This window comes from Megalops cyprinoides, unplaced genomic scaffold (assembly GCF_013368585.1).
Source record: "Megalops cyprinoides isolate fMegCyp1 unplaced genomic scaffold, fMegCyp1.pri scaffold_5_arrow_ctg1A, whole genome shotgun sequence".
Classification (NCBI taxonomy): Eukaryota; Metazoa; Chordata; class Actinopteri; order Elopiformes; family Megalopidae; genus Megalops; species Megalops cyprinoides.
This window is the reverse complement of record NW_023494748.1, coordinates 1-18919: the sequence shown is the minus strand read 5'-3', so window position 1 is coordinate 18919 and position 18919 is coordinate 1. Positions and strand designations below refer to the sequence as shown.

General features: G+C 43.7%; 1 protein-coding gene, 1 non-coding gene and 2 pseudogenes across 2 annotated transcripts; 2 read left to right on the top strand and 2 right to left on the bottom strand.

Annotated features, from left to right (window-relative positions):
* Positions 1 to 2365: 2365 nt before the first annotated feature.
* Positions 2366 to 4600, bottom strand: LOC118772334. The gene is made up of 7 exons (XM_036520599.1): positions 4414 to 4600; positions 4188 to 4304; positions 3944 to 4071; positions 3625 to 3822; positions 3301 to 3512; positions 3003 to 3218; positions 2366 to 2816 (listed from the first exon to the last, which is right to left on the bottom strand). The coding sequence occupies exons 1-7, from the start codon at positions 4459 to 4461 to the stop codon at positions 2410 to 2412; spliced, it is 1326 nt and encodes a 441-aa protein (XP_036376492.1). The 5' UTR covers positions 4462 to 4600; the 3' UTR covers positions 2366 to 2409.
* A 3904-nt stretch (positions 4601 to 8504) lies between these two features.
* LOC118772336 lies at positions 8505 to 8613 on the bottom strand (annotated as a pseudogene).
* A 2225-nt stretch (positions 8614 to 10838) lies between these two features.
* Positions 10839 to 10957, top strand: LOC118772335. The gene has a single exon (XR_005004695.1). It is a non-coding gene; the product is annotated as a 5S ribosomal RNA (ribosomal RNA).
* A 6350-nt stretch (positions 10958 to 17307) lies between these two features.
* Positions 17308 to 17443, top strand: LOC118772337 (annotated as a pseudogene).
* Positions 17444 to 18919: the final 1476 nt, after the last annotated feature.

Here is an 18919-nt window from a genome sequence, read left to right as displayed (position 1 = left end):
GAGCCCTTTCGCTCCCAAAATGCCGGGCTTCTCATCATTCCAAGAGTGGGCAAAACTACTGTAGGCGCTAGAGCCCTTTCCTATCAAGCCCCTCTCCTGTGGAACAGCTTACCCATTGAGATTCGGGGAACAGACTCTCTCTCCACCTTTAAGTCTAGGCTCAAAACATATCTATATAGTAAATCCTTCAGCTGAGGGACATTGCCTGGTGCTGGCGTGGATCATAGAGTCTCTGGTGGACTAAGTGGTCATTGCTTTCATGGACTCTGTGCCATGATCTGGTGTTGACTGTCTTAGGGTCGCCCTCATGACTATGCCGGTCCCTTGCCTCCAGTCCCCTAGGTATGCTGCCATAATGTTAGCCTGCCGGGGTTTTTTCCTTGTTGCACGCTGACACCTTTTTCACTGCCCCTCCTCTCCTGCCTCTCTGTTCTACATCCCTGCCAATCTGCCCAGTGCCGGCCAGAAGCAGATGGGCTCCCCCTCTGAGCCCGGTTCTGCTCAAGGTTTCTTGCTGATAGGGAGTTTTTCCTTGCCACTGTTGCCTTGCTCTCAGGGGGTCTCGGGCCTGGGAACAATGTAAAGCTGCTTTGTGACAACGTGTGTTGTAAAAAGCTCTAAACAAATAAAAATGAATTGAATTGAAAACTAGAAAATGGCTGAAATGCTAAAACTCTCGAAACACCTCCCACTGGCCATGTCGGCACAGCTGACGATGTGGGACAATGCAAAAGATCCGGTGACTACGAAGACTCCCCCTACTGACCCGATGAACTGTTGACAAGTTCCTCAGTTCACCAGTTCCTTAGGACTCCAAACATTCACTGACTATGCTGACAAGTCCCTCAGTTCACCAGTTCCTTCGGACTCCAAAGATTCACTGACTATGTTGACAAGTTCCCAGAACATTGGTTCCGGTCCCCTCAAAAGAGTCACTGACTATGAAGACCTGGTGACTACGTGTTGCCAGAATTGCTAGTTCTCAGTATAGCAGGCTTGGGCTACATCCGCCATTGACTGTGACAATGCAAAAGGAAGCAGAACACTTCCGTGACATTATTATAGGAATTAAAAATATTATTAAATATTATTTTGCTGATCTACCAGGAATATTATTTTATATTTTTAGCAGTATTATATTTTAGGTGCGCGCGATGTATCGCAGTTCTTGCTTATCACAACTGCAATTTTACGTAGGCTAGGATTTATTTAATGTTGACATCACATTTCCTTTTAACATGAATAAAGTCCTTATTAATAAATACTGACAAATCAACATAGTAGGCTACAGAACAAAACAGAAATGTGATGCATAAGCCTATGCATCACATTTGTAGCGTGCTATGTCTACATTAACTCAGTGTACCGCTGGCATTAATGGCCATCAAACTGGCGGATTCCTCTTCATCATCTTCTTGCTCGGATCTCAACTAGTATGAACTACGTACTATAAGTACGTACTATAGTACTACGTACTAAAAGTTATTATTTTAAATGACTTCAAGCTAATTCTTTAAAATGCCTACAAGAAAACATATGTTTTTCTGTTATTGTAGTAATATTGAGAGTAAAGACACCAAATAAACATCACTTGTGATATCTACAAAATTTCCTTCATGGTTTATTTACTTGTGATAACATAATAAAAAGATTTTTAAGAAAGAAATGTAAGAGTCAAAAATGAATTCAATTCAATTCAATTTTATTTGTACAGTGCTTTTTACAACACAAGTTGTCACAAAGCAGCGTTACATTGTTCCCAGGCCCGAGACCCCCTGAGAGCAAGCCTAAGGCAACACTGGCAAGGAAAAACTTCCTAATTAACAGGAAGAAACCTTGAGCAGAACCCGGCTCAGAGGGGAAGCCCATCTGCTTCTGGCTGGCACTGGGCAGATATTATAGAGAATACTTATTAAGTTGTATAATGTAGACATTTGAGTTTTATAGACAGTAGTGATTAACTATATAGTAATTATAAAATATATCCTAGAATGTCCGGTTCTTTGCACGCAGCTGGCTTGATAGGCAGGGCAGCGAGGTAGCCGGACTGGAAATCGGGATGTGACGCTTGAGCTGCAGCTCCAGGCAGGAGCCCGGAGGAGGGACAGGAAACAAAAAGAAAACAGTGATTAGCGGATATATATAAAGGCATAAAGGCAAGTGGTAAGGCAATTAAAAAATTTTACTTACATAATTTTACATAGATGGTCCCAGCTGGACTCATCAAGCCAGTCCAGGTCCAGGCCCTCTCCTTGGAAGGACTTCCTGTTGACGCGTTGACGCCGTAGTCAAACTTCAGTTCTTCGTCCACTCTGATGTTAAGGCATTAAAAATTTTTTACTTACATAAACTGGGCTACACACTGGGCTTAAAGATGTTGTGAAGCCCACTCATCCACCTATGAGTAGCCTACTCATCCAGCCAGTCCAGGTCCAGGCCATCTCCTCGGAAGGACTTCCTGTTGACGCCGTAGTCAAACTTCAGTTCTTCGTCCACTCTGATGTCCTTCAGCGCCTTAAATAGGATGACATCCGTGTCCTCTCCATCCACCTTCAAGACGCAGCGAAGTGGTTTCAGGTTGGCCCTCTTGGAGGAATGTTTGATTCTTCTGCCAACAGTGTCCGCATTGGGGTGGCACTCGCAAGGGAAGGTCTGGGCATCAATGCAGAGGTTCCTCTGTCCAGACTTGAAAAAGAACAGGTGCCCCACTTCGTCTAGGTCCTGCATCATGGCTCTCCCCTTGTCAGCTGTGATGACCTTTCCATGGTAATCACACACAATGTCGCCTTTGGAAAAGGGCCGGGTTGCAACCACCCCTGTAATCAAGAGAACATGAAATTTTGAGTGAGATCAAAATAACAACTAAATAAACTTTACAGGTTGGCAAACTTGTCATTATTTTCTGTTCTGGGTGGAGCTAAAGGTTAGCCCAAAATGCTAAAATGCTCATTTAAGAGATAATAATTTCTCCCCTTGCAAGAAAAAATGAATGGTTTTCTTACCTAGCCCTTTCTCTACAAAGTCTTTGATGGCCAGGCCTTTCCACTTCTGCCGAGACACACTCTTGAGGATGACCTCATCACTCTCGATGGTGAGTTTGGGGGCTGGTTTCCACATCTGCAGAATCTCTTCTGCCGTTGGATGGTTGGCCTTCCACCCCTCCTTCTCAATCTGCCTTGCCACCTTCCTGGCTGATGGCCGCCGATGACTAAAGCATGCTGAAAGAAAGAATAAAATAACTTCAGTCATGTGAGTCACTTGTAAGTAGTCAATGTTGTATTTATGGATTGGAGTACTTACACAGCAGATATTCCCGTCTCTTGGCATACTGGCAGCCTCGCCACTTGTCATAAAACACACGGTCGCTTGGAAACTCCGCATCGACCCTCTCCTTTTTGGTTGGTGGCTGGCCGTCTGTTGAAACGGGGAATCTGGCAACAAAGGCGGAAAAGTCGTTTCCTGAAGGCTGGCTATCCATGCTTGGTGGATGAGAAGCCAGGTGGGTCTCGGAGCTGTAAAATGAAGGAAAATAAGGGTTAAAATATTACAAATTAGCACAACTTGGTAAACAACCGTCAGATGTAATTGTGATGTGTTATGTCCGTGTAAGATGAAGAAACCTACCCTCCCAAGGAGTCCAGTAGTGTAGCTGTGGCCGCTACAACGTGCAGCGTCCACATTCTATAATGCTGTTTGGCCACAGCACTGGTATGACCCAGATAATGGGCCACATCCTCCTTCTGACTCTCCGTAAACATTGCTGCTGACTCCGTCTCAGCAGCCCTTCGGACCTCCTGACTGGTGGCAGGTTTCACATTGTAGCTGCAGTAAGAAAATGTGACATGAAATGTTAACTGTGATATGATTCTGTCTGATAATAGGGTAAAATATAAGAAAGTGTTAACATTTACACATCAGCACATGGATTTATGTAGGTACACACCTTTCGTGGAGGCGACTGATGTCATTTGTGACGCTATGAACAGGATTGCCACTGGAGGAAATGAAAAACCTGTCGCAGTCACTTCTGAGGCATTCAGGCCGAATGTACTTGTAGTACACCTGAAACCACTGTGGGAACAAGAAAAGCAATTACTTGACTGGAAAACATTGTAAGCAATATACACTTTACACTGTATCATACTTAAACATCAATGGTAAGCAAATTTGGCTGCTAAAGAACTTACAGCTTCCTCCTCCTGCGTCAAGGCAAGTGATGCAATCTGCATTGTCGCCGTTCTGTGTTGGCTGATGCCAATCACAACCCTGCCACCAACTTCCTTCCTGTTGACCCACTCTGCCACCTGGAAAGCAATGAAAAATGAAAATGCATTAATGCATACATTTCCAAATAACCATTACAGCACATCAAGGGGACAAACTCCTTCAAGCTGCTAAAATAGATGCACTTACAGTCATGCCTTCCACAGCTCCTGGGCGCTGAAAGTGACGCAACACCATGACCGCTTCACAGTAGTAGCGGAATGTTGTCTTGTCACTTTCAGAGACCTTGGTGTCAGAGATGAGCTTCCTGAAGATGTTCAGGAAGTCTGCCCTCGCAACCGTCAGAATCTCCCGGCACTCTTTAACGCTGCGGTCGATAAATTAGTTATATCTAGATTAAACAAAAAATAGAGAAGAAGAGAGACAGGTTTTTAAAAACCACAGTTTTGTAGTGAACAACAATAACATTGGTAATAACAGGACAATAGAGAATGGTATGGTAAAGGCAAAACATTTACCTTATTTTGCACACCGCCTGTGAATGGGCCTTTGAAACCGGCTTCCTCAGGGTCTGCAGCATTTCCTTGTATGACTGGCACTTGGATTGGAGCTGTGAGTCTGTCTGTTCCAGATCCAGCCTTGTCCTCAGGTAATCTAAGAACCTGATAATGTTCTTGATGTAGTTGAGCACAGTGGCTGCACTCATGTCTGTGCTCTGTAGGCGCGTCAGGTAATATCGGGTCTCTGTGCTCTTTGTGAGGAAGTCCAGAGTTGGCTCACCCCCACAAGGCTGCATATAGCGCAGGAACCGTGACACGTTGTCAACCTTTGAAAAAGGGTGATGACAAAGAAACAAAGAAATTAGCATTAACATCATGAAAAGAAAGACATGGAACGTTGTTGCTGAGAAATGATGTGTAAAGAGATCTTACCTCCTGTTGGCAGTTGGAGACATGCAAACTCTCAGTCAGATACTTTTTAAAGTCCACAAGGAGCTTGGCACCATCCTGAAACTTCTCGTACAGACCCGCCTCTTTCATCTTCATCCGCACGGAGGAGGTCATGGCTGGAGTATCTCTGTAAAAAAAAAAAAGAATGAAATTATGAATAAAAAAAACACTGTTTGTAGTCTGAGATCATAAATTCAACTTGGACATAACACATGTATGTGATTTACTGTAGTTACCTTTGCAAGGAAGGGTCCCTTGTACCCTCATCCTGATCAGAGGAGGATGAAGAGGATGACGGGTTGCTGGAATCGGTCTGTGGTGAAGAGGGGGCAGAGCTGGTGGTAGAGGTGGCGGTGGTGGCCGTTGCTGAGGTAGTAGCAGAGGCAGTGGCAGTGGCAGCATCACCTGCAGAGTCTAAGACCATATCTGACTCCTGGGGCATATTGGTGATGAAGAAACCACGCTCAAGAAACTCCTTCACCATCGCAAAACGACAGGACCCGTGGGGCAGGATCTCACACAGATGATGGTAATCCCAGGTCCTGTTGGCCCGGATCCACTTCCTGGAAGATGCCTTGGCCTTCTGCACCTCAGCCGCTCTTTCTTCTGGCGTGTTCTTTTTCATACAGACTCTAGCCAGGTGTACAGGGAGGTTCTCCTGAGGCTTGTTGCACCGCAAACAGTGCACAATGTTGCGATCAGCAGACCTTCAAGAAAATGACAAAAAGATAGACATTCATAACAGGGAGTTAAGGAAGCTCAAAATGCAGAAAAATTCCACTGAAGGAAAGACCAATAACACAAGCAAATAAAGTTAAGGAATAAAAATATAAGTCTTACCTCTTCTGAGCTTGTTCAGCCATTGTCAAAGCAGTCAAGCAAGTGAAAGCAAATAAGCAAGTAAAGTAAGAGAAAGCAAAAAAGCAAGTTAAGCAAGAGAAAGCAAAAAAGCAGTTAAGTTAAGAAAATTCGCAAGCAAAAAATCAAGCAATCGCAGGAACAGAGTATGTGTCTTGTCAAAAAACACAGTGGGCTGGGTTGAATTTACCTCCTGCATTTATACCAAAAAATGTGTCAAGCTCTCCTGCTGATGGCATGATGAACCAATCACCTTCATTGAAAGCCCCTTTCAGGTGAGCTGGGGTTGGGCCATTTTCAGGGTGTGTGTGGGGGGGGGGGGGGGGGGCTCTGGAGTAATTGGATTGATTGAAAATGATCTTGAAGTTGAAGTCTCCTGATGCCAAGTGTAAACGACAGTCGTTGGAGTTGTTTTTGGGCAAATAAAAACGCCTTGGAAGTGCAAAGCACGTGATGTCTACCTTTGCCTTCAACCAGACAGAAACTGTTTTGAAGCTTGGCATCCTGATCAGGACTAACAAGTTATTTTTCTTTCATTCTTTTCTTATTTTGAATGATTCCAGTAATATCATGTGATTGCACATTCCATTCATCAAAATGTTATCCATTGCATGTTTGGGTTTGTTTGGGTAATTTATGTCATTTTTATCTGTGAAAATAAACTGTATGTACTAGGGTTGGGCGATGTCTACAGTGAAACATCGCCATGGATGATGACGGGGGCGTGTAGCGGTTAGGGTTATTTGTTTTTCAGTTGAATTATATTTAAGGTTCAAGAAAGTCCACCGTTAAAAAGGGTTTTTTTTACCCTTTCGAGCGTACGGTCACACCGGTGTGATTTGTCCTTTAGCGCGTATGCTAAAACCGGTGCCATTTCAACACTAGATTGAAAAAAATCTGACTAATTTTATTTTTGAAGAAACAGCGATTTAACTTTATAAATATAGCAAATGCTAACTGAAAATTATGAGAAGCTTAATAACACTAATGAAAACATACATCAGCAAAAGTTTCCTCTAGTCATTACAATATTAATAATTAATTGATTATAATTTTCCTATACATGAAATATGGACGTGCAGGGCGAGACATGGTGAAAAGGATTAATAACAATATAACGATTAGGAATTATTTGTTTAAGACAGGTATAGCAGAGAACGGGAGAGTTCGCTCTGTAGGTAAGCTTTAATCAGTTTTGTGATACAAACAAAGACTCGCCCCTGATTTACTGAGGTAGGTGCAAACCAGGTAGAATTCGAAATGATGTTTATGTTTACGCCTAAATTAAAACATGCCTTCACTGGGTGGTATAGTGTTATTAAATTAGCTGTTTTTCCTTTAAATCAGGCACAAGGAGCTAATATAATATTTAGAATAAAACCATCCTGTTTTTGTAATTCATTGTTGCCTTATTTTTCTGTCCATGTTTAAAATATGTGATAGAGTTTATCATGATGTCCACCCACATAATTTATTCTCTGTCTCTGTCTTGTTTACTACTATGAAACACATACGTCCATTAAAGAGAAAATGATTCCCCAAGTTGTTGTATAATAAATCAGTGCTGATCTATTTTTGTATTTTGAAAGTAGGGAAACTCCACCACAGTCATTGCATTTCCCCACATCCCAGCTGCTCATCCTCCATCCCCAGCACACACTATGGACATCTTTTGTTTTGCTTAATGGTCCTCTTCTGCTGCTGTTGCTACTTCTGCTGTCTGCTTCAGCAGGGAGCAGTAAGGTTCTGAACTTTTCAAGGGCCTGTAAAGTTTTTTAGTATACCAGGGGAACACAGAATTTTTTACGTTACCAGGGGACCAGAGGCATTTTTAAATGAAAACAGAGTTCATTTTCACTTCATACCTTATGTTCTCAAATCAGGCTACCACTCAGGAAGTTTTTACTTGCCACTGTTACAGGAAGAATCCTTGAGCAGAACCCGGCTCAGAGGGGGAGCCCATCTGCTTCTGGCCGGCACTGGGCATTTACATTTATTTATTTAGCAGATGCTTTTGTCCAAAGTGACGTACAAAAGTGCATACAGTAAGTATAGCGACAGTAGGGGGACAGGATGTGTACAGTTCCACAATGAGATAGTTCTCAGCTGAGAGTAAGGTCTGTAGAATTTGGGCAGATAGAATTACATAGAATACTTGAAATTGTGCAATGAAAATGTACTTTGTGATCTGTTATATCTATGTGACTGTGATCTATTAGATTCACCTGTGTGACTGTGATCTGTTAGACTGATCTGTGTGACTGTGATCTGTTATTCTCCCCTGTGTGACTGTGATCTGTAAGTCATCTGTGTAACGTGGTATGTGTCAGTGTTAACAGCCTGCTCTTCTGGTACATACAGAACGTTCCTCCTTGATCAGGATCTTTTTTTGATGCAAACAAACGCTCAAAGGAACAAGTTATAAGAGAAATGTGTGTTTGCCATCAAATAGCGCCTCGTGTAGAGGGAAATGGCTTACAGCACCTTGTATTCCCAGGCAGTTTCCCATCCAAGTACTAACCAGGCACAACCCTGCTTAGCTTCCAAGATCGGGTGTGTTCAGTGTGGTATGGCCATAAGCGAAAGCTGCTTCTTTAAATAGCACTCTCATACATGTCCCCTTGAAATTCAGCACGACGTTGTGGTGCCTATCCTCCGGGTTTGGGCCAGAGGGAACAAGGGCCTTCCTCCACACTTCGGTGCCTTCTGGAAATAAATAAGAGTTCTTACAGAGTCTGATGTAATTAAGCTTTTGGTTTATTGCATATGGTGATCAGTCATATACAGCAAACCGGGTTGGTCCGCAGAGCAACAGGCTACAAAGCATTCGCAAGTATATCCCCAAGCATTCTGCCCTCCCCTCATCCTGCATCCAGCCTTTTCTCACTCCTCCTATCTCAGACCCCAACTTCCAACTCCTCCCAGGCTCCCCCTTCAAGATCACCCCATCTTCCATTTGATACACCATTATTTAATTTTTAAACTGTTACATTTACCCCGCCTGGAAAATCCCATAAACACCATAGTCATCAATTGTATATTATTCTTAAACATAACACTTCTGAAATTTCCCATTAATTCCACTCCACACCTATATGATTTTTAAACATAATTAAATAATACAGAGTTCATTTTATTTTTAAGCATATATGCCTGGAATATCACCATTATTTCCAGGCCCATGTTTAAATAATAAAAAGGGTCAAATAACTCAGTTAGCCAGACAGCGGTGCTGCAGACTGTAAGAAGGCACACAGATATCTATGTGCCATAAGCTACAAGGTTAGGCCTTAAAACAAAGGGTTAATGTAAGAACTAGGCCCCGTCTGGACACGGCCCAGGAGATGGGCCAGAAGAACTAAACCCTGCAAAGGGGGGCCATTAGCTCAGCACTACTATGATGGGCAACTATGACAAATTGCAGTAAATCCACATACACTTTGCAAGCATTTGTCAGTAGATGTCAGCTAGGCCAATGCAGGCAATCAGCTGTTATTTTCTAGCTGTATAACTCATAAAAGAAAATATAAAACTAAAATGGGATGCATATGTTAAAAGGGGCAAAAACAGGCTGACATGCTGTAGGGACATGTCAAAGGGAGGAGATACAATAAGCGAAGGTGGCATGACTATGAGTCAGAGAAAAAGGATACAATAAGCATAGACCGTAAACCAATAGGAGAAGAGAAGGGAGAGAAGATACAATAAGCGTAAACCATGAACCAATAGACGTGAAGGGAGAGAAGATACAATAAGCGTCGACTATGAACCAATAGGAGAAGAGAAGGGAAAGAAGATACAATAAGCGTAGACTATGAACCAATAGGAGAAGAGAAGGGAGAGAAGATACAATAAGCGTAGACTATGAACCAATAGACGTGAAGGGAGAGAAGATACAATAAGCGTCGACTATGAACCAATAGGAGAAGAGAAGGGAAAGAAGATACAATAAGCGTAGACTATGAACCAATAGGAGAAGAGAAGGGAGAGAAGATACAATAAGTGTAGACTATGAACCAATAGACGTGAAGGGAGAGAAGATACAATAAGCGTACGTGTGTGAGGAGAGGGCATGCGCAATGCGACGAGCCCCAGAGAGACGCGCGATCACGGTCATATAGCTCACCCCGACGCCAGGTGTTACTAATAAGCAATCAACAGTTCCCACCGCGTCCTGCAACCTCTGCGTGGCCATCACAGTAACTACAGGGGAAGCAGGGGGTCGTAACACTCAGAAAGAGATGTTCAATGCTTATCCGTGATGCTCTATTGAAAGAGAAAAAAAAAAAAAAAAAAAACCTGAAGACAGCAACGAGCTGACGTATGCGCTCTTACATAGGGGATGTTGTATTGATTTGTTGTTTATCCTCGTTTTTTGCTCACTGCATGAATTAGTAATCGCTGCACTATTTTTGTTGTTTGTTTTGCCCAATGAGATCATTTGATAATGTGTACGTTTTTGTTTGTATCCTTGTATCAGTAACATGACTGAAGATGAAAAAGGAGAATGTAACTTGCGCTGCGCCTGCATTTTACAGCGCAATTGAAAGTGAGTGTAGTATCAAAGCGAGTATAGAGCTAAGAATGAAGTGGACTAGTCTGTCGTATGGCTGGATTTCGAGCAAGAGCGCTTTCCGCTTAAGGAAATTATTACACTTGCTGTGAAGATTGTGTTGGATGAACCTCCAGGCTTCCACAACGACACGGCTGACATAAACGGCAGCAAATGTATGGTGAAATCCATAAGACGTCGTGCTGAAATTCAAGGGGACATGTATGAGAGTGCTATTTGAAGAGGCAGCTTTCGCTTACGGCCATACCACCCTGAACACGCCCGATCTCGTCCGATCTCGGAAGCTAAGCAGGGTCGGGCCTGGTTAGTACTTGGATGGGAGACCGCCTGGGAATACCAGGTGCTGTAAGCTTTTTCCCTCCACAGGAGGCGCTATTTGATCGCAAACACACATTTCTCTTATGACTCGTTCCGTTCAGCGTCTATTTATTTGTCTTTTCATACAATCATGTACACTCAAGGTGATCTAAAGAAGGGCAGACGACCCCAGCCCGGAAATAGAGCTCTTTCTGTCTGAAAGAGCTCGCCGACATAGTCCCCAGTCAGTTTTTAAAAAATAATTAAAATAAAAAAGCAAAGATTGTCTGTGGTGCAGTGAACCGGGTGAGGGCGCTCCAGAACTACTGAACGTTCACATTTTAGCCTGGGGAACACGGATGGGAATGCACGGACATTATTACACTTGCTGTAATGATCGTGCTGTGTTTGTGTGTTTGTGTTTTTTTTTTTTTTTTTTTTACAAGTAATGCAATTGCACTCCGATGATCGAAGTGTCATAGAGGGGCTCTTTCCCCTCTTTTTTTCTTTGGCGCGTATGGCATTCATAGCAATTTCTGTCTCCCGCGTAAGCATCTCTTGTTGAATACGGAAATGGACAGTGTAGAATTATGTGCCAGTAGAACGGTATTGATAGGAGTATCGCCATTAAATAAAAAATCCAGCGGCATTTTCACTACAAAAAGGAATAATGAGGTCTTTCCATTAGGCATACTCTTGTGGCGCTGGGCAGCCCACTTGCAGGACGTGGCAACCGTGGGTGTAAAGTGCATTAAGTAGGACGAGGCGCTTTTGGTTGCGCTATGCAATTCATACTTACCTGGCAGGGGAGATACCATGATCAACAAGGTGGTTCGCGTGGAGCAGCCCATTTCTATTTCCAGTTTTACCCCTCAACCTTTTTTCACTCCATCTTCTGCCTAAAGGCAGGAAGGATTTCAACATGGCCGCTTGGGCTCGAAGAAATGCTGTTCGTTTTGAACTAGAGGAAGATGTTAAGATGGACAGACTGGAGTTCAGCAGACTTGTTCTTCAGAAGGAGTTGGGCTTTTCTGTCAGCCATCTTGATTTCATCTTCGCCTTCCCTGGGAACAGAGTTTTTGAGGTAATTTTTACAGCTTCCTTTCTTCTTGAGCGTTGTTTAAGTGTGTTTGAAGAGAAGAAGAGAATTTTGCCAGCATTTGGGAAAATTAAGCTAACCCCTCTTTCCCAGAGGAATATAAAAACTGTTCATGTTGTTATGTTTTCTGAGTGGGTAAAACATGAAGACATAGTTACATGGCTTAATAGATATTGCACCGTGATTAATGGAGACGAAGTGAGAGATGCTGATGGAGTTAAGACTGGTGCCAGACGCTTCCAAGTGCGCCTGAAAGCAGCCCCAACTGGGGAAGGCCTCTACCACTTACCCTGCACAATACAACTAGGGGCTTACCGTGGGTCAGTTTTTTATGCTGGCCAACCCAAGGAATGCAGGCGTTGTGGAGCACTTGATCACTTAGCTGCAGCTTGTACCCAGCAAATTTGCAGAAACTGTTTGAGCCCAAGCCACCCCACAGCTCAATGTTCTGACCCTTTGAAATGTAATCTCTGCAATTCAACTGAACATAAGTTCAGAGACTGTCCACAGGCTTACTCCAACCGCCTGAAAGGGGCAACCGCTGCTCAAGTTAGCCAAGTGGGATCGTTGCAAATGAACCAAACGAAAGCCAGCAATAAGCTTGAGGTAAGGCCTGCAGGCCTTGACTGCGGAGGCCAGGCCTCACCACCAGAGGTCCCTGTGCAAGCCTCCTCTCCTGATGGATCCAGCCTCGCGCCACCTTCTGAGAGCCCTACTGAAGGCCCCAACCTAGCCCAACCACCAGAAAATGCCAGCCAAGCTCCAGCCCAGTCGGGCCCCGGCCTGACTTCACCCCCAGAGGTTTCCAGCAAAGTTCCTCACCAGGAGTCCTCCAGCCAGGCCCCACTTCCGGAAGAACCTAGACAGCCAAAACCCAATGCATGGTCTAGTCAGGCTTCCACCCCGGCGAGCTCCAGCAGACCTCCACCCTGTGACGGTCACGAGGGGCCACCAGAGGAATGTATCCACAACAAGGTTTCCAAAGGAGGTAGTCAACCACCCACATTGAGGAATACCAGCTGGACTGATCAGGCCCATGAAATGAGCTGGGGCCCTGCCCTTCCACTGATTTCTGCGCAAGACACCTTTACCCAAGAGCTCCTGGGTGTCCTCCTCGGAGACTCTCCTGTTCCAGCCAAACTGCCACCATGTTTGAAGCAGTCATCTCTGAGTGGCAATATTCTACTTGATGGTGTTGAAGACTTCGCAGCCTCAATCCCGCTGTTGTCAGACAGCACCTCGTCTCGTGAAGATTTAGCATCTGTGAACCCTCGAAAGCGTGCCCAAGAACCTTCCAGTTCACCTGAGGATGAGACCAACCAAAGCAGCTCTGAAGTGGGAGATGGATGCCCCTCCCCCCAAACAACCCCTTTCCTAGGATCTGAGGAGGTAGCAGCCTTCTCCTCCACAACCCAGATGAAACACTTGGGAGGTGAAAAGGGAAAAGGGAAAAAAGGTGAAGGGAAACAGAAAAGAAGAAAAAGGTAATGGCCCACCTCCTATTCCAATGGAGTCCCTTTCCTTTGTTTCTCTTAACACAAGGGGTTTGAATGATACTGTCAAATGTCACTCTGTATTTAGACATTTACTTAACACTTATGGGGACTGCTTTCTCCTTCAAGAATGCGGGATCCCCTTCTTAGAAAAATATAAATCATTCGAAAACAGATGGTCTGCAGGTGATTCGGTGTGGTCTGGAGACAATAAAAATCGAACCTCTGGGGTCGCCATACTGTTTAAGGGCGGGGACTTTATCATTAAAAGGGTGAATCGGGTGGTTGATGGCAGGGTATTGTGCGTTGATGTCGAAGCCAGAGGAGTGTTGGTCAGAATCATCAATGTCTATTGCCCTACTGACCTGCCTGGTCGTTTGGAGATCCTAGCAGCCCTCCCCCCTCTATTAGTTTTTGGTGGCGAAGTGGTGATTGGAGGTGATTTTAACTGTATTTTAACCTCAAAGGACCGCCGCTCTCGCTCAGAAGTGCAACTAGATTCCAGTTCAGCAGCTCTCGCTAGCCTAATCAAAGACTTTAAGCTTACAGATGCCTTCCGGGTCACCTCCCCAACTGGTTGTGGTTTTACATGGTCTAACTTAAGGTCATGTAGTTCACGTATTGACTACTTTTTTACATCTGGGAAAACTGAAGTCTTAAATTTCTCCCTGCAACCTGTCCATTTCTCTGACCACTGCCTGCTCATCTGTGATATTAAGTTCCCTGACCTGGTGTCTTTTGGCCCTGGTCGCTGGAGACTGAATACTTCTTTGTTAGCAAATGCAAAAATCACCCAGATTTACAGAGAGAAATATATTCAGTGGTCCAGCTTGAAAATCTTGTACAATACTCATGGGGATTGGTGGGAAGATGTGAAAGCTAGAACAGGGGCTTTCTTTAGAGCTATGGGGAAAAGGGAAGCATCTAGGTCCAATGCTGGACTTAAAAAACAGCAACGGAAGCTTCAACGTTTATACTCTCTCTCTAATCTTGGTTTGGAAGTGGGTAAAGAAATTACTGAACTGAAGAAAAATATGTCCAACCTTGAAAGAAGGAAAAGCCAAGGAGCCATACTTCGTAGTCAGGTACAGCACATGGAAGAGAATGAGAAGTGCACCCAGTATTTTTTTAAAAACATCATTGCTAGTAGAGGTGTTATCAAGGGTGTTAGAGATGTGGAGGGCACCCTCTTGGAAGGCAAAGAAAACACTTTGTCTGAGGTGGCTAATTTCTATTCTCACCTCTACTCCCGTACGGATATCGACCAAGAGACATTATCCTTTTTTATGTCCTCCCTATCAAATAGCATAAGTGAGGTGGACAGAATGTCTTTGGATGAAGGTTTGAGTGTAGAGGAAGTATTAAAAGCCTTACGTAGTATGCCGAATGGAAAATCCCCTGGAATAGATGGTCTGCCAAAGGAATTTTATGTTACTTTTTGGGATCTCTTAAGTAAGGACCTGCTAGAGGTTTATAATGAAAGTTTTTCTTTGGGCACTCTCCCGTTTTCCCTGAGAGAGGGCCAGGTATCCTTGCTATTTAAAAAAGGGGATAGGCTGGACTTAAAGAATTGGAGACCGCTTAGCCTCATCTGTGTTGACAATAAAATACTGTCAAAAGCTTTATTCTTCAGATTGCAGTCAGTTATCACATCAGTAATCCATCCTGATCAAACTTGTGGGATACCAAATCGGTTAATGGCTGACAATTTGGCGCTTGTTAGAGACATGTCCTCGTTTGCCCAAGAACGCAATCTACCCCTGGCTATTGTATGCCTTGATCAGGAGAAAGCCTTTGACAAACTTAACCACAAATATCTCTGGGCAGTACTAGAAAAGATGAATTTTGGTCCAAATTTCAGATCATGGGTCAAACTACTCTACACTAACATCTTTAGTAGAGTAATGGTTAATGGGCACATGACCGCCCCCGTCCCAATTTGCTCTGGAGTTAGACAGGGTTGCCCGCTATCCCCCCTGCTGTTCATTCTGGCCATGGAGCCTCTGGCCTGTGCCATCCGCCATGATAGAATGATCGCAGGAATATCCATTCCAGGAAGTGGTGGCCAAGTGGCTAAGGCCTCCTTATATATGGACGACATCACACTTTTCCTGTCAGATGGTAGATCCATTGCAAATGCACTTAATGTATGCAAGGCCTTTCTCATTAGCTTCAGCCATAAAAATTAACCCCCAAAAATGTGAGGTCTTGTATTGTAACTGGAATGAGTGCACTCCAGACCTTGGACTAAAAATTCAGCCAAAAATGATTAAGGTTCTGGGCGTTTACTTTGGGGAAGGCATGATAAATAAAAATTGGGAATTAAAACTCCAAAAAGTTCAACACAAGCTGTGGTCTTGGAAATCTAGAGAACTTACCCTGACTGGGAAGATTTTAGTGGTTAAGGCCGAGGTCTTACCCCCCCTGACATTCCTAGCAAGCACATTACCCATCCCCATTAGGTTCGTGCGATCTATTCGAAAATTGATTTTCCAGTTCATTTGGGGAGGCCAGCATGAAAAGGTAAGCAGGAAAATCATGTACAGATCACTGAGGAATGGGGGGAAAGCAGTTCCTGATGTTGAAATAAAGTTCAGGGCAATGTTCTTGGCCTTCTTTTTGAAAGGCTGTCTAGGGGTATCCCGAGAAAGGCCCTGGACCTTTTTCGCAAGGCTTTGGATGGGTTTCAGAGTTTTTTCTGTATGGGCTATCAGACCCCCTCTTAACATCCCACTCGCAGACACCTGTCCCAAAATCTTTTCCTCAGTCAGGACATTTTTACAAAACAAAAATCTAGGTTCTATCCGGACTTCTGAACTGACAAGAAAGAAAATAGAAGAGATATTAGTCCCGGATCATTCCAGGTGTACCCCAGTCAGCAAATTAATGTACAAAGAAAGTAAGAGAGTCTGGTGGAATGTAAATGACCCTTTTCTGCTAAATGGTCATAAAGACCTGGCATGGAGCATAGCAAATTTAAGCCTCCCAACCAGGGCTTTTCTCTATAGACGCGGATGCACCCCAAACCCAAAGTGTGTCAGGCAAAATTGCGTAGATGATGAAACAATCAGGCATGTTTTTTGGTGCTGTGTATTTGCTCAGGCAATCTGGTCTTATTTTTCACACTGGCTGGAAAGGTTCTTGAGTCCGGTAACATTATTGGAAAATACTGTATTCCACGGATGGATGTCAGACACTGAACCTCCAACAGACATGCAAAGATTATGGGCCATTCTGAATTGTATCAAAGAATCGCTTTGGAAAGCAAGAAATGTGTTGGTTTTTAAAAAGTATACCGCAACTACTTCTGCTGTATGCCAGATGGCTCTGAGCGCAATAAGGGACTATGTACTAAGGGATGGGAAGCAATATGGAAGAAAATTGTTAATCCAAAAATGGAAACTTGAGGGAAAAAATGAACTGATGTACGCACTTTTAAGATGATTTCACGTTAATTCCTTGTTCATTGTAACTTTATGCAGACTCTATGAATTGTTAACTCTCCTTTTTCCTTTTCTAGCCTCATCAATGAAAATGCTTATGTACTTGTATGTTATCTGGCATCTGTGGTGTAGAGAAAACCAAAAATGGAAAAAAGGGAACTAATGTATGCAATTTTATATTCATTTCCTTTCATACTATACCTGCGTGCTGACATTGTGAAAGTGTTAACCTTTCCCTCGTTTCGTCAACCTCGTCATTGAAAATGCTTATGAACATGTAGGTAATTTTGTATGTGTGATGTAAAGAAAACCAAAAACGGGAGATGTATCATTTGCACTTTGAACTCTATAAAATCTGTTAAAAACTGAAAAACTGAAACTGGTTCACCCAGGGCGAGACTCAGCCATTGCACTCCGGCTGTGTTGACCCCTGCGAATTCCCCAAATGTGGGAATCTCGACTGCATAATTTCTGGTAGTGGGGGACTGCGTTCGCGCTCTCCCCTGATTTTTCTTGTTCAAAAACACATCTTCAATGCTTATCTGTCATGCCGAATTTAAAAACCAAGGAAGCAAAAAAACAAAAAGAAACACAAAACGCAGTACAGCAACGAGCTGATGTATGCATCCTTACATAGGTGATGCTGTGTTGATTTCTCGTTTAACCTCGTTTAATGCTCACTGCATGAATTATTCATCGCTGCAATACTCTGTGTCCCCCCCAATATGGTCAGGCTTGGGTGATGACATAAACGGCAGTAAGCGTACGGTGAAATCCATAAGACGTCGTGCTGAAATTGAAAGGGACACGTATGAGAGTGCTGTTTGAAGAAGTAGGCGTCGCTTACGGCCATAGCACCCTGAACACGGCCGATCTGAGAAACTAAGGATGGTTGGGTGTGCTTCGTACTTGGATGGGAGAGCCCCCGAGAATAGCCGGTTATGAGAGGTTTTTCCCTCGACAGGAGGCGCTACTTGAGCAGAAAGACAGATTTGTGTTATTACTGTTTCCCTTGAGCGTGAATGAATTAGTGTGTTGAAAGAAGGCGTATTTAGTGGAGAGTTCGCGCTCTCCCCTGATTTTTCATGCTCAGTGTTACGACCGGCTAGTCGGACCGCAGCATAAAAAAAGGGAGGCAGACAACAGAAGTGACTTTCAAACAAAGAATACATTTGTTAAAGTTACTGAAAGAGAAAGTGAGAAAAGAATATGTCTAGGGGAATGAATGGGTGCGTGTCTGTAGGAGGAGTAGACAGGTGCGTGTGTGAGGAGAGGGCATGCGCAATGCGACGAGCCCCAGAGAGACGCGCGATCACGGTCATATAGCTCACCCCGACGCCAGGTGTTACTAATAAGCAATCAACAGTTCCCACCGCGGCCTGCAACCTCTGCGTGGCCATCACAGTAACTACAGGGGAAGCAGGGGGTCGTAACACTCAGAAAGAGATGTTCAATGCTTATCCGTGATGCTCTATTGAAAGAGAAAAAAAAAAAACCTGAAGACAGCAACGAGCTGACGTATGCGCTCTTACATAGGGGATGTTGTATTGATTTGTTGTTTATCCTCGTTTTTTGCTCACTGCATGAATTAGTAATCGCTGCACTATTTTTGTTGTTTGTTTTGCCCAATGAGATCATTTGATAATGTGTACGTTTTTGTTTGTATCCTTGTATCAGTAACATGACTGAAGATGAAAAAGGAGAATGTAACTTGCGCTGCGCCTGCATTTTACAGCGCAATTGAAAGTGAGTGTAGTATCAAAGCGAGTATAGAGCTAAGAATGAAGTGGACTAGTCTGTCGTATGGCTGGATTTCGAGCAAGAGCGCTTTCCGCTTAAGGAAATTATTACACTTGCTGTGAAGATTGTGTTGGATGAACCTCCAGGCTTCCACAACGACACGGCTGACATAAACGGCAGCAAATGTATGGTGAAATCCATAAGACGTCGTGCTGAAATACAAGGGGGACATGTATGAGAGT